Source organism: Delphinapterus leucas, chromosome 2 (genome assembly GCF_059928025.1).
Source record: "Delphinapterus leucas isolate spDelLeu-1000000601 "Yukka" chromosome 2, BTC_Dleu_Yukka2, whole genome shotgun sequence".
Classification (NCBI taxonomy): domain Eukaryota; kingdom Metazoa; phylum Chordata; class Mammalia; order Artiodactyla; family Monodontidae; genus Delphinapterus; species Delphinapterus leucas.
In genome coordinates, this window is record NC_143130.1 from 5496791 (window position 1) to 5512290 (window position 15500).

The 15500-nt window shown below is 45.0% G+C and overlaps 2 protein-coding genes across 9 annotated transcripts in view; both read left to right on the plus strand.

Moving 5' to 3' along the window:
• CUBN (cubilin) overlaps positions 1 to 12691 on the plus strand; it is a 269760-nt gene extending 257069 nt beyond the window's left edge. Inside the window, exons 64-67 of the mRNA XM_022580595.3 lie at positions 144 to 325; positions 3702 to 3867; positions 5552 to 5787; positions 9517 to 12691. Coding sequence (XP_022436303.2) covers positions 144 to 325; positions 3702 to 3867; positions 5552 to 5787; positions 9517 to 9624 — 692 coding nt within the window. The 3' untranslated portion in view covers positions 9625 to 12691. The remainder of the gene's footprint in view (positions 1 to 143; positions 326 to 3701; positions 3868 to 5551; positions 5788 to 9516) is intronic.
• A 2471-nt stretch (positions 12692 to 15162) lies between these two features.
• RSU1 (Ras suppressor protein 1) overlaps positions 15163 to 15500 on the plus strand; it is a 300130-nt gene continuing 299792 nt past the window's right edge. For 6 of the 8 annotated variants that reach the window (XM_022580590.2, XM_022580592.2, XM_022580593.2 and 3 more), the window contains exon 1: positions 15163 to 15294. The gene's annotated coding sequence lies outside the window, so the exon portion shown is untranslated. Of the gene's footprint in view, positions 15299 to 15500 lie in introns of all 8 variants that reach the window. The other 2 variants (XM_022580585.2, XM_022580586.3) reach the window with 2 other exon arrangements.

The following is a 15500-nucleotide window of genomic DNA, read 5'->3' on the forward strand; positions in this document are numbered from 1 at the left end:
AAAGGTAAATGAAGGGGCTAGGTTAGCTTCTTTTCTGAAGTTTGTTCCCATTTAATAAGCTCTTTGAATTATTCCTGTCAAGTTGAAGGAGCACTAAATACTGCGCGGTATACGTTAATTACGACTGTTGTCTTTCCTCTAAGATTGCAACCGAGAATATAAGAAGGCATTTGGCAACCTGAGGAGTCCCGGCTGGCCGGGCGGCTACAGCAGTAACGTGGACTGCATAGTTGTGCTCACAGCCCCTCATAACCACACCATCTCCCTCTTCTTTCACTCCTTTGACATCGAGGACTCAAGTGACTGCACATGTGATTTCTTGGAGGTAACATACATTTGAATATCATGTAAATAAATTATTTAGAAGATAATGGATCCCTTAAGATTTTTCTCGTTTTTCTCTGCTACTGCTAATCATATCCCTTCCTCATTTCATTAAATTATTCATTATCCTTTCATTGCCTAAATACTTAGGCAATTGCCAACGATCTCCTAGGTCCGGACACCAGAAATTCAGGAGGGAACAAGACATATTCAGGGTCCCCCAGAGGCTCACACTTCCGTGGGAAAGACAGACAGGAAGTTGTCCATCCTGTTGACTATCAGAGCCAGCACGGTTAGGGGCACCTAATTAGTCTGGGAACAGAGAAGTTTTCTTAAAGGAGCTAATGTGTGAGTTGAGACCGGACGTGAGGGAGGTCCAAGTGCAAAGTGCTAGTTTTGGACACAGATGAGAACTCTGACTTTAAGTGTGCCTGGTGTTGAGGTAAAAATGAAATTACGTGAGACTGAATAGTTTGGCTGATTTCCCTGCTGGCCACAGTAAGTCTGGAGCAACTTCAGTGTTCTCTAAGGAGAGTCTTTCCTTGACGTGTGTTGGGCAGAGGAAGGTAGAGTGCTCTGTTCCTTCCTCCCCATCTGGATGAAAAAGCACCTTTACTGTTTGCCTGTCCCCCGCCCCACCGAGAGAGAACCCTCCTGTGTCTGGAACTCAGTGCCCATATTTTGCCATAAAAACCCTCCAGCTCCCTCCAGCGTCCTTTGCAGACTCTGTTGGAAATGTATTCACTCCTAGGAAATAAACTGAGGTGCCCTGTCAGGCTTGTATGTACAAAGATGCTGAATCCCTCTGAACTGAATTCACATCGAAACCTTAACCCAAGACACCCAAAGTTGGCTTTGTTTCGTGTACATGCGAATCTTCCCGTAAGGTTTCCAAACAGCTTGTTTTCTCCTTTATGCCTGTTACAGAGTTTTGTTATCCTGGAAAGCTCCCCCTATAAAATTCATCGAAGTCCTTTGTTAATGACTATTTGCAACCTCTAGTGCAGTAAGTACTCAGGAAGCTCATGCCTTTTCATGGGGGACATCAGCCACAGTAGGAGACTGGGGAGGACACAGATGTAACAGAGAGGAAACGAGGGAGAGACAGGAGTGTTTGCGTCAATCAGGTCATTAGACTCACACCTACGCACCTCACCCACCATGGAGTCTGAACAGCGACGTGGAGCGTAAAGCAGACACGAGGGGAGGGGTGGGATACGGAAGAATCATCCTGACAGCCCATAGTCACAGCGCAGCTACTCGTGGTTCGCCTCAAGCCTGAGTTCACCCTTATCGACTGGAGTTAACTTTTTTTTTTTTTTTTTTTTTTGCCGTACGCGGGCCTCTCACTGCTGTGGCCTCTCCCGTTGCGGAGCACAGGCTCCGGACGCACAGGCTCAGCGGCCATGGCTCACGGGCCCAGCCTCTCTGCGGCACGTGGGATCCTCCCGGACCGGGGCACGAACCCGCGTCCCCTGCATCGGCAGGCGGACTCTCAACCACTGTGCCACCGGGGAAGCCCGACTGGAGTTAACTTTGCCATTTGCCCCTGGACACTGGGGAGCAAGGGCTGACTCTCCAGCCCCGGGGGGTGACAACTGCCTCCCTCCACCCTGCTGCCCCTCCTTATCTCATAGAAACGGGTCTGAAACTTCCTGTGCGATAAGCAAAGACAGGAGACTGCGACTCAGGCCTGTAAAGCACTGCTGTGTCTGGTTTTCGGCGGGAAGATTCTGGCACGGCTTATTGCAGCGTCAGCATTCCATTCATGTAAATGGTGATGGGAACGGAAATTTCTCACTGAGGACTCTGACCGTATTATACCACGCGAACACCAAGCTCTAGACCCCATTTGGAATTTGCATTTGCCTTCACTTCCCCTTCCGGAGTCACCTGAAGTCCCAGAGATGCCCTCTGCTCTCCTTGTCCCATTCCTCTTGTGCAGAGAGAAAGGAAAAGGACAAGCCATTAGCACATCAGTGGGAATTAATATCTCGCTTCTCCTCTCAGAGCATCAGCTTTCTAAAGAGGACCAGAGGAAAAAGACCCAAAGCCAAGACTGTAGTGGGGCAGGTGGGCATTCTTGACTACAGCAGCCCTCTCTGTCTGCCGCCAGCTAACTGGCTCTTCCATCCATGGCAAGGCTACTTTGTTTAAACACTTAGCAGCATGACCCAAAAAGCACCAGAAAGACATTTTCCTCTCCCACTGGCTACTCCATAGACCTAAAAGGAAACTCTCCAGGGCATTCCCCGGCGGTCCAATGGTTAGGACTCTGCACCTTCACTGCCAGGGCCTGGGTTTGATCCCCGATGGGGGAACTAAGATCCCACAAGCTGCGGGGCACGGCCAAAAAGAAAAGGGCTCTCTCCAGATCAACACAACCCAACAAGATGACCCACCACACCTCTGAAGACACTGGGTGACTTAAGACAACCGGCAATTAACCACATGTTAAACTATGGGATTAAAAAGGGACTGGAGGGACTTTCAAGATTTTAAATACACGTATCAACATAGAGTCAGCCTCCATCCATGCGGAGCTGGTTCCAACCCTACACTGCCTGGATCACGTGACTGCAGTGCCCCACAAGAGTCCTCCTCCGAGTGGGGCTGTTTGGGAATGTGCAGCAGGAGCCGGGCTTGAGGACAAACCGTGGCTGAATTCACAGTGCGCTCACCTGTATTCACACGCCAACACGTTTCCTGTTTTCACACGTGTCTACTCCATGCAGTGAATTAAAAAAAAAAATCTATTCAGCTTCACAAAGTGTTTTTAAAGTAAATCCAAGAGTCAGAAATTTTAAAGACTCTTTGAATTCTGTCCTTTTCCCATGTAGAAATTCCTTTCGTTTTGAACTTTGTCATACTTTGGACGTTGTTTTTTCATGGCCCCTTTATAGCCAAGCAATTTTCAACGGGAGATAAAAACATAAGTGCAGTATGATGAATAAAGTAGAACGGAGTTGACTGGAAACAAAGCAGATAACATTTTTCTCCCCCGACCCATCTTTTTAAAATTCACTTTAACTACCTTCTTCAAAGTGTCTCCCCAAGAAGAAAGATACAACTAGTTTGTTATACACCAGTCAACTAGCTGGTTATAGAAACATGCTGTCGTGTTTTAGTTACTGGAGATTAACAGATATTTCTGAATCCAACTGTAAATGGTTTTTGATCTACAAATTGGTTTCTCTCCTTTGCAAGTGAAGGTGACCTCTGTGTGTATTAACCCTCCATTGAGTACATAAAAAGACAAAGTTTTCCCCAAAAAAGTGGTCATTCCAGTTGTCTCACGTCTTAATGCATAGTGATGATAAATCAGAGAAGAAGGTACAATAGGTCTAAGTGTAATCATTAATGACTCGTTTTTAAAGGTAAGAAATGGAAGCGAGAGCACTTCGCCATTGCTGGGCACGTTCTGTGGGACTCTGTTGCCGAATCCCATTTTCTCCCGAAGTCGTGAACTATACCTACGATTTAAGAGTGATAGTGCAACTTCCGGCCGTGGATATGAAATTATCTGGACCTCATCACCCTCTGGTAAGACCCTGGTGCTTTGTAAGGGAAGGTAATGCAGCTGAGAAAAACGTACAGTGTCTAATAGAAGAAGACAGTTAAAGTGACCTTTTCCCCAATCTGTGTACTTGATTATTTTCCATTAAAAATAGAGATTTTTTTTTAACACAAAGTATAGAGATTTAAAAAATGCTACTTTTATTCATTATTTCTATATATTAAAGGATATATATTTACATATAAAGCACAAATAAGGTACAAAGATTTTTAAGTTCCTTTATAAATTCTGATTTTGTCATTATTTTTAACTTTTGGTTTGATCATCAAGGTAGTCCTCTGAGGGTTTTTTTTTTAAAGTTTGCCGGAAAGCCAAGTTATGAACACATACTTGCGTATGTATAAACAGCTGTGTTCCTTGGAGGCCGCGTTTCATTTCTTGGCAGTCCTGGAGGTTAATGGCTTTTACAGGGCAGTAAGCACCTTCCTGCATTTTTGGTTGGCTGTTTACCAATAAGTGAAGGAAATTTGTCATGTCAATGCACTTAACTCAAGAGAGAAGTGATATCTTTATGAAATGTCCCCCCAAATATCTAAAATCTTTCAAAATAAGAATGATAAAAAGGACTCATTTATTTTATTTTATTTTATTTTGCGGTAGGCGGGCCTCTCACTGTTGTGGCCTCTCCCGTCACGGACGCGCAGGCTCAGTGGCCATGGCTCACGGGCTCAGTCGCTCCGCGGCATGTGGGATCTTCCCGGACCGGGGCACGAACCCATGTCCCCTGCATCGGCAGGCAGACTCTCAACCACTGTGCCACCAGGAAAGCCCAGGACTCATTTTAAATGTACTAGAGGACTAGAAGAGGATTCTATTAAGACAATTGTAGATAACGATTTCTTGGTACTGATGATCTCTATGCCCTAATTTTACAGACAAGGAGATAAAACACCAAACTGATGCGTTGCCTAAAACGCACGGCTAGATCGTGGCAGAGGCAGGACTAAACCTCCAGTGGTCAGAAACCCACCCCAGTGCTTCTCAGTTATGCTATGCAGTTTCTTCCTATGCGCAGGATATCTGGATGCCCATGGCTGTCTGGTCTAAATAACGATAGCTTTCCTGTGCAAATGAACGCATCGAACAAATTAGCACCAATGCTTAAAGGGCTTCGGCTTGTTAAGCATCTCAGTCTTGGAACTGTCAGTTATCAGCCTGGTAAAGTCACTTTGAGAATCATTACTGCCAGAACCTTAAATAACACACCTCTTTCTTTGGTTCTTCCCCGGAATTTCCCTTTGAATTTTACTTCACCCGTATCCTCATCATCTCGCTCACTGCCTCTGGGGAGTGCCACACCATCAAAAGCACCCGAGATCAACCTCACTCTCTCCTGCAGTTACTTTCCCAAGTCCTGGTTTTCCCGTTGTGCTCTCAACCCACTATTTTCAAAGCAAAGATCTGGGGGAAGCCCTTCGTAAGCCGTGAGAGGCAGGGAGGGGTATTTGGTGGAGGTGGGAGCGGGGCAGGTAGTGAGGGGCTGGGGGTACAGCCCGCAGGAGGGACAGGAAAAGGGTTCCTGCCCCCGTTTTTCTTGCAGAGGGCCTTAGCACCTTGAGAGAACAACTGTCTCGTTGCCTTAAGTGCGCTAAAGCGCGCTGATTGCTTCTACTTGGTTGACTGAAGCTTCGCGCACCTGTTTCCTTGCAGCCTGCGGCGGGACTCTTTACGGAGACAGCGGCGCGGTCACCAGCCCTGGCTATCCCGGCACTTACCCAAACAACACTCACTGCGAATGGACCATCATTGCTCCTGCGGGAAGGCCCGTCACCGTCAGCTTCTACTTTATCAGCATTGACGATCCCGGAGAATGCGTCCAGAACTATCTCCTGCTCTACGACGGCCCGGATGCTAACTCTCCATCGTCTGGACCGTATTGCGGCGCAGTGAGTAAAACAAACTTTTAAAAACTCCCAATTGTTATTTTTAAATAATGAAAGGAGCTTAAAAAGGCACCTTTAAAGGCAGACTCACGCAGTTAGAGAGTACACGGTACTTTTTCAAATTCAGGTTTCTGACTTTCCTTTTTATTTTGGGAGCACGAGTGCCACCTAGTGGGCATTGAGTTAAATTAATAGTAATAGTTAACCAAACTTGACCAGTTAACCAAACTTGTGCATCAGAATCACCTATGCAGTTGTTTAGCATCACAGCCTTCCAGTCCCCACTCAACCTACAGAATCAAAATTTCTGGGGGAGTATCTGTGGCATGCTGTTTTTTGAAAGCTCCGTATGTGATTTCAATGCACCGCCCAGGGTTGACTTATCCATGTTATTTCTGCATGAATAGAACTACAGTGTTCCCTCCGCATCTGAAGGGGATTGGTTCTGTTGAGCCCCCACGGATACCAAATCCTCGATGCTCAAATCTCTTATAAAGACTGGCCTAGGGACTTCCCTAGTGGCGCAGTGGTTAAGAATCTGCCTGCCAGTGCAGGGGACCCGGGTTCGTGCCCCGGTCCGGGAAGACCCCACGTGCCGCGGAGTGGCTGGGCCCGTGAGCTATGGCCGCTGAGCCTGCGCGTCCGGAGCCTGTGCTCCTCAACGGGAGAGGCCACAACAGTGAGAGGCCCGCGTACCACAAACAAACAAACAAACAAACAAAAACTGGCCTATGGACTTCCCTGGTGGCGCTGTGGTTAAGAATCCGCCTGCCAGTGCAGGGGACCCGGGTTCGAGCCCTGGCCCGGGAAGATCCCATATGCTGTGGAGCAACTAAGCCCATATGCCACAACTACTGAGGCTGTGCTCTAGAGGCCGCAAGCCACAACTGCTGAGCCCACGTGCCACAACTACTGAAGCCTGCACGCCTAGAGTCCGTGCTCCGCAACAAGAGAAGCCACCACAGTGAGAAGCCCATGCACAGCGATGAAGAGTAGTCCCCGCTCCCCGCAGCTAGAGAAAGCCCACGCGCAGCAACGAAGACCCAACGCAGCCCAAAATAAAAATAAGTAAATTAAAAAAACCAAAACCTGGCCTAGTGCGGTGAATACAGTCAGTCCTCCATATCTGCGGGTTCCGTATTCGTGGGTTGTGTATCTGCTGGATTCTGTGGTTGGCTGAATCCGCGATGTGGAACCTACCCTTACGGAGGGCTGACTGTATAGAAACTTTGGACGCCCGGCTCCATTTTGTTCACTTTTTGCTGAAAATTGTAGGAATTCTTTGAAGAAATGCACAGGGATATTAACAATTAGCCTGGGGACTAACAGTTTGTTTTTGTAAACCTCGACGTAATAGATCTTCCCTAAACATCAAGTTAGAATTCTGATGTTGACTCAGTACTGCTTACATCTGCCCTCAGTGCCCTCCCATTTTTATGTGCAAGTAGATGTTTAGAGAGCTTTCATGTAAGGGAAATGTGACTCCTGACGAGAAGTTACCTGTTTCTTACCATTTTGCTCTTTACTCATTTGTGCTTTCTAATCAAACTGACAGAGAATTACATCTGCTGGAAGTCGAGGGAGTTTTTGGAGTATAACTTACAGTTCGTAAAATTGATAAATGTTATTTTCAGAAATATGAAAAAATAGACACATTTTTCTAAAACCCTGAGAATCCTCCCATATATTCTTCTAAACACTTTCTTTGGAATATGTTTGCCTATGCACAGGTACTTTATATTGTTTTGTGGTGTGTTTTTGTCCACTGACTGATACATCATTAACATCTTACCGTACCACTAAACAAACTGGTATATCGTATTTAATCATTGGGTTGTTTTGTGTTCTGGGTGCAGCCTAATTTATTGAATGAAGCTCCTCTGGTTTATAGACAGCCCTTCAATAAACTCTCTGGTAGCTCTGTCCTCACACACAGAGCTAATTTTGGGGGGAGGAATTTGCACCACCTGATCAGCAGATACTGTCTTGCAGTTGTTCACAGGGGCCCACAGAAAAGAGACCCCAGTAAATGCATCACATGCCAGATTTAGAAGCTGATCAAGTCTTAGACATTTAGTTGAAATTTGTAACAATTTCAAAAAGAGACATTTTCACAATACCATTACTTTATGTCTGTATGACTTTTTTTTTTTTTTTTTTTGGTTTTCAGTGACTTTCAAACATACAACCCCATTTGATACCCTGGACTTTGCAGATAAGAGAAACTGAGGCACTGAGAGAACTTACTGCCGTTGAAACCAATGTCACATAAATTCAAGTCTATAACTAGATATGTCAGTTTTTCTTAACTATTGGTGTTTACAATATTTTCCCAGTTTTGACTTTTATTTTATAAATGTAGACATAGTTCCGAGTGCAGTTGTTTTATTTTTTAAAGATACCACTGACTTCTTTAGCATTTCCAGTCCAGTAAAGTCAGTTTATTTACAGAATGATGGTGGGAGCTACTCCTTAGATGTCGAATCATACGGTGATTTGAAGATGTTTTCTTTTATGATAATTGTCATTGTTCACGGGCATTGCTCTCAGTTACAGAATCCGAACATCTAGAAACATGAAGGAATGGCAGGAAAATTAGGAGAATCAAACGGGAGTTTAAAACTTCTGTTATCTGCTCGTACTAGATTGTCAGCATAGAATACCAAGTAGAAATTTGGGAGCAGGTTGAAATGGAAGGAAAGAGTGCATGTGCACAGGGACGTACGATATTGTGTACCCCTTGATATCTCTCTTAGGAAAAAAATCCCTCTGCTGCACTCACCTGAATAATTTACTGTCTTGGAAATAAGTCTGTTTTTTGATGACTCTTGGGTAAGACCAAGGCAGGGGACCCGAGCAGAACAGAGGAGCATGTCCCCAGACTGCAACCTTGACCCTGTGTGATGTGCTCTGTCTCCAGGACAATCCAACCTACTGTGCATGTTACTGACTTATTTGCTTCCTGCTTCGCCTCCTCCCGTTAGGATGTAAGATTCGTGAGAACAGGGCTGTTGGCGTGTTTGGTTTGTTTTTTATATTCCTAGTGCTAATAATAATACCCACAGCACGGAAATCTCTCAATCAATATTAAATGAATGATTTAGAAATGAGAGAAAACAGAGACCCATCTACCTCCCACCCCTTCTGCCCCCCCCACACACCCTGTTCCCCCCAAAGATATGAAAATCAACCCCAAAAGGAAAGTACAGATGTTAAGGGGGGAAAGTAGTATATTTTACTCATATGCTCATTTTAGTTGCAGATATAAGTTGTGTGTCCCTTCAGAAAAACGAAAATTTCAGTAAGAACTTGAATTGGAAATTGAATTTTTTAGTGATGGTTTTATTGAGACATAATTCACATACCATAGAAATCATCTACTTAAAGGGTAAGATTCAAGAGTATTTAGTCAGTTCCCGGAGCTGGGTAGCTGCCGTCACCACAGTCGGCTTTAGAACCTTCTCGTTAGCCCAGGAGGAAACCCTGTGCCCACTTAGTCGCCCCCCATTTCTCCTCGTCACCTCCACCAGACCCAGCAACATTCTTTTGTAAAGTCTACATCAATTCTTAGCAAGGTTACTTGTAGAAATGTATGCAGGTTTACTGTCAACTCTAGAAGGCTCCTTTATGTCATACTTCTTTACTACACCTGACCTTCTGGAGAAACCTTCAAATCCATGAAATATATAATTTGTTACTTCTCTCTCTCTCTTTTTCTTTTTTCAATTTTAGGACACTGACATAGCTCCCTTTGTGGCCTCGTCACATCGTGTCTTCATAACATTTCATGCGGAGTATGCAGCCCGACCGTCAGCAATCCGGTTAACCTGGGCCAGCTAACCGCAGGAGGCCGGGTCTGCTCAGCACTTTGGTTTTTCTGCAGGGGCTGGACCCTCAGACCTCACGCTGGATGGGATTCTACCATCCTGATACCTGTCCCCCCTGCCTGTGCCACTGAGAATAATCTGAACTTCTTTGTTTTTCATCAAAGCACATGGGAATCAATATTTGTATACATTTTTTGCACGTAGAATGTAGCTTCTTTAATCTAATATTTTGAGCTGAAATTTTCTAGAATCCTTTAAAGGGGTGGAAATGATTATGGCATACGTGCTGTACATTTTCAAAAGTTAATAAAATAGAAGTACCGTTTTCACTGTGAATGTCAAATTGGGGATGATAAACACTACTGAAATGTAAACAGTGATGCTGCATTATTTTTTTAAACTCATTAAAATTTGTCTTTCACTATGGGGTATGTGTAAAATTTCGAGTTGAATATTTCCATTTTAAAAAAGTATATGAGTTCTTCACTATAGGAACTCTGGAGCCAAGCTGCCTGCGTTTGAATTTTAGCCTTTCTAGTTAACTTCCTTAACTCTCTGTGCTGCAGTTTCCCTACGTACTACTGTTGTCTGTTCGCAGTTTAACAACACGAGATGCGAAGTTATACATAGTTAAGCAATGCTTTGACCATGTTTTCTGCTGCCTTTAACCGAGAGACGTTAGGTTAAATATGCAAAGTTAAATCTTACTAAGAACATGGGGCCCACTGAATGAAAGACGCTATCGAATGTGTAACTGCATCTTCCTGTACTACTCAAATGCCAGGGAAACGATCTCTGCACAGACTACAAGCCACATAAATGAGATATTCTCACCTTCGCTCTACCATGGATCGATGCATCAGCTTTATGGAGGACGCTCTATTGGAAAGAACAGTGAACGCAAGGAAGAGACCATCAGACCCAAGGGTCTTGACAAAGATGGAACAATGGACTAAAGCCCTCAAGATGAAGTTTGATAGGAGTAGATATAAGACCTAGCTCTTTTATCTAAAAATGAATCACAAAGTTACAGAATATGGAGAAAGTTGAACAATAACCTATGAAATAGTTGTTTTATCTGAAAGCAAGAGTAACACATGCAGCTGTCAACCAGTAAGAGATGATTTGACCTGTGGTTGCATCATTAGAGTAACAGTGTCTACAAGAGTCCTTTTCGGAGACACATGATTCCTAGGAGGCCCATGAGAATATCTGGAAAGTGTATCTACCAAGAGGAAGACAGCATAGTCAATATTAGTATGTCATTTTTACACTAAAACCTGAAAACGGAAAATAAGAATATTTTCTCACATTCTGTAGGCCGTAAGTAGAATCTGAAAAGCCATGTTATAAAATGAATGGTCTCGAGGTGGGGGTGAGGGGAGGTCTCACCTGGAAGCCAACGGAGCCCGGGAGTCGGGGAACTGGGCTTCCACTCACCACGTGCTCTTTCTACCCCTCTCCTTTTCTGTCTGCCTGAAGAACTGGGCCTCGGCAGGAAGAACAGAGCACAGCCTGGCCAGCACCAGCTACGGTTAAGTTAGCCATTGCTCTCATCTGACCTTCAGGGAACTGCCTGGGATAACTCAGCCAGAGGCCACCACAGGCCAGGAATCTCCCGGCACTTCAGACATTTGTGAAGAACGCCCCAGGGGGTGCATGGGGCCAATGACAGTTTGGGTCTAGGAGATGCCCGGGTTCTGGGTTCTACTTGTCCTAATTTCCTATTAAATTTCAACTCCATTTAATTAATAGGAATTTGTTAAAAATCCACCCCACACTCCCCTAGGGAGTAGTAACATGGTTAATTTTATTAAGAGAAAGGAGAACTAACATCTATATAACATTTGCTCTCTGCCAGGCATCACTCGTGGAAGTGGGATACCCAGAGCCGCCACCTCCATGTTACAGTTGAGGAAAATGAGGTGCAGAAAAGCTTGTAAAACTTGAGTGACAGAATGTGATTTTAACCTCAGCAACCGCCAAAGAGAGTGCCTCCCTTCCTGCCAGAGGGATTAAGTGTGAACTTAGTAAAATGACAGCCCAACTATCTCCATAGATCTAGTGACATTATTAAAAAAGACTGTCACTGTTATATGACCTAGAAAAAAGGCTGATGCAATTCTTGTTATTTTAGTAAAAACTTAGAGATTAGACAGAGTCAAAAATACCGTTAATGGAAGAAAACGTTTAATTTATTGAGACCTCAAGTCACTCTATGGCTATCAATTTAATGGGGAAGTTATTGGAAGAAAAATGATATGATAATTTTTGGATATTTAATGAGAAATTTGCTTTTCAAATTTTTTTTTAAAATTTCTGTTTTTTTTGGCCATGCCACTTGGTCAGTAGGATATTCCCCAACCAGGGATTGAACCCCGGCCACAACAGTGAAAGCCTGGAATCCTAACCACTAGGCCGCCAGGGAACTCCCTGCTTTTCACATTTTAACTTGGTAACTTTATATGTTTCTTCATAAGTAGTTTATTGGAGACAAAGGCATTTTTTAAATGAATGATTTATGTAATAATTTACGAGAATTTACCCACTGTTGTCGTAGTCTGGAGTGCTGATACACAGCAGGACCCTATGAGGCTCCTGGGCATGAAGGCCTTCCTGTGGCCCCCATTTCTCGATCACAGGAAATAGGCTTCATTCAGCCTCCAAGACCTTCCCTGAGCTCCAATGGGCAGGTTCAAACAGTTGCTAATTAGGGAAGGGAGGAAGTGTCAAAAGAAACAACAGTGCAGCCTTGGGGCAGGGTCCTGGTCTCCCCCTCCCCTCCCCCCAAGGGATGCACATCACAATATCTCTGGGATGTTCGGCAGATACTGAAACCCCCTCCAGGTGGGAGAAGTTAACTGTGTGCTGCCCACAAGCACGGAGACCCCAGACCGGTTGGAACCAGGAGGTTGATGATGCCGACTCCCACTTACCTCCCCACCAACCAATCAGAAGAATGCCCACGAGCTGACCACACTCTCTTTGAACCATTACTATAAAACTCCTCGATATCCGCTCCAGGTTGGACACACAGTTTTGAGGGCAGCAGCCCACTGCGGCCCCCTTTGCCTGGCACAGTATTAAAGCTATTCTTTTCTACTTCACCCGAAACTCTGTCTCCGAGAATTAATTCGGTGTCAGGGTACAGACGCAGGATTCGGCTTTAGTGCCTCATGGGGACCAGGAATTTTCCATACTCTGTCTTTGCTTGGCCCCCTCTGGGCTCAAAGGCAGGGATAGTACATATTCTGCCAGAGAGAGGTATTGAAGCACATGCTGTGTGTAAGCATGGTGCACTTGGCCGTGACACTGCAGAGGGGATTTTAGCTCTGATGAATATTGACTTTTCCTTGCAGGAATGGCTACATAATTTGCAGGGCCCCTGGTTCAAAAATTATTAACCATTTCAAGCTGGTGATAGCAGAACAATAAACTAACCGTGGGGCCCATCTAAGGCTGGAGCTTTGTGTCACTGCACACAGTTTGCATATCCAGGAAGCTGGTCCTGTTTCCAGGTTATAAAAATCTGGAACTTAGGGACACATTTCATTAAGAATTGTATGGCTAAAAGTGAAGAGAATGAAAGATTATAAGGGAGTGAAAACAAATTTCTGGAAAACCAGAAGTGACTGCAAGCATGGGAAGGCAGCCTTGTGATTATAAAACTGGGTTCTAACCTCTGTAGAAACTTAACAAACAGCCCAGGGAAACTTAATGCTGACCTAGGAGGGAAACAAATACACATCAACAACAGAGGAAGAAAGAAACCACACGAGCTATCTAGAAAAATCAGCTCAGACTTCATGCTTAAATACAAAAGGACAACCAGGCATCACCAGACAGAGGGAGAGTTACAGCAGCCTGAACGGGAAAGAACGAGATAAACTAACAAGAAAGGGACATGAGAAAACAACTTAGTAAACACGAGAGGTTTAAAAATTGTTATCCTCAGATAACAATATTTGAGAGGAGTGTGCATTCATGAAGCAAAAGCAGGGCGCTATTAAACAAGAAGGAGCTCTTAAGTATATTTCATTAATAGCCAAAATAATTTTTAAAAATTTAATAGAGCTTTGGAAGATAAAATAGAGAAAATCTCCCAGAACATGAAGTTAAAAAACAAAACAAAAAAAAAAAAAAGGAAAGGAAATATATGAGGGAACAAAAATGCCCAGCTATTGAAAACCAGCCCAGGAGGCTGCCATCCAATAAGATTTCCAGAAAGGGTGATAAATCAGAGAAAATGGCAGGAAAGAAATTTCAAAGGATAAACAGAAAACAATTTCCAGAGAGGAAGAGAGAAAAGAATCGTCCTCTGAAAAGGACCCAATGAGCCCTAAACAGATTAAGTGAGAAAAGACCCCCCATCGGAGATATTATGGTGACATTTCAGAACTTGACGAATGATAAAAAGATCACAAATGCTTCCCAAGGGAAAACAATAGTTCCCTGCAAAGATGTGAGGAGACCAATATGTTTCTGGGCATCAATACTGAAAGCAGAAGTCAGTGGAACTATGCCATCGAGATTTAGGAGAAACTTCTTTTGAACCTAGAATTCCATGTCAGGCAAATTATCAAAGGTGCGGGCAGAATAAGGACATTTAAAAACATGCAACTACTCAAAATTTGTGCCTCCTATACATCCTTCTAGAGAAAGTTACTTGAGGGTAGTTACTCCAGCAAGATGCCTGCAAGAAATGTCTGTCTCAACCCAGGGACCAAATGAAAAGGAATTATAGATAACTTCTCAGCTGGAAGGACAGAACGAATCAGTCTAAGTTAGAGCAGTAAATTAGAAGGTTCCTAAAGTCTTCAAGAAGTCATTGGATTTCAAGCAGTAGCGAGTAATGAAAAGCTTAAAGGTTACAAGAAGAAAAGGAAAACAGAAATTCTAGTAAAAAGAACAATGAAAACTGTATAAGAAAATCATCATTCAATAGAGAGCTAACTAAGCTATGTCACATCATAAGAACAGAGAAGTCACGTATTTATCTGGTATATTCCCCCTCCTGTGAGCCAGGGGTCCGTGACTGCGACCTGGGCGTCGGGGACACAAGGAGTTCTTGCTTTGAGAAGCTCACAATATAGCGGGAGGTACAACCTGTGGGGAAGGGACTCAGGGCAGCAACTTCCAGTAAGTGGAACCGCAATTAAAGAAGCAGCACACTGAGAGAAAATTTACTTGTAGCTTCCCCGGAACCCATCCTGGTGTACCACCAGCCCTTCGCCGGCGCTGCCCAAACTTCCCGGCTTCCGCCCACACCACTCTGGCTTCCACCTACAAACTGAGCCTGCGCCGAACTAGTGCGCACGCGCCGACTCCAGTCCAATCGGAATCTCCAACGGGAGAGGAGCTAACCTCGGGTGGGGCGGAGTCCCGAGGCCGAACAGCAAACGTGATTGGTCGGCCCCGGGGCACGTATTCTTTTGTGGGCGAGGTCTCGCGCTAAGCCACGTCTAGTAAGCTGTTCTCCTAATTAGGGAACGGTCTGGCGCGGGCGGGGCGAGGAGCTGAGAGTGGCCCGGTGTACGCCTGCGCCGAGTGCCGGGACAGGGCGTGTTCCTCGTTCGGGTGCTCGTTTTGCACAGACCGAGTGGAGTGAATCTCTCGCGGCCGGAGTGAGCCCTGCAGAAGCCTGTTGTTCCCACGCGCAGCCTGTTAGGTGCAGCCCTCCGCAGTGAGTATGTGTGTGGCGTTGCCCTTGTGTTTGCTTCTCTCTCCGCGGCGGGAACGGTGCTGGACCCTTCCCACTCCCTGTCCCGCCCTCCCCATCGCCCTCCCCATCCCCCTCCCTGCCCCCGGACCCTGCTTGCGGGTGCCCACTTTCCAAGGCCAGGCGAAAACTGGAGAGTGCCAGCCGGGGGTTTCCTCATTTCTCGTTCT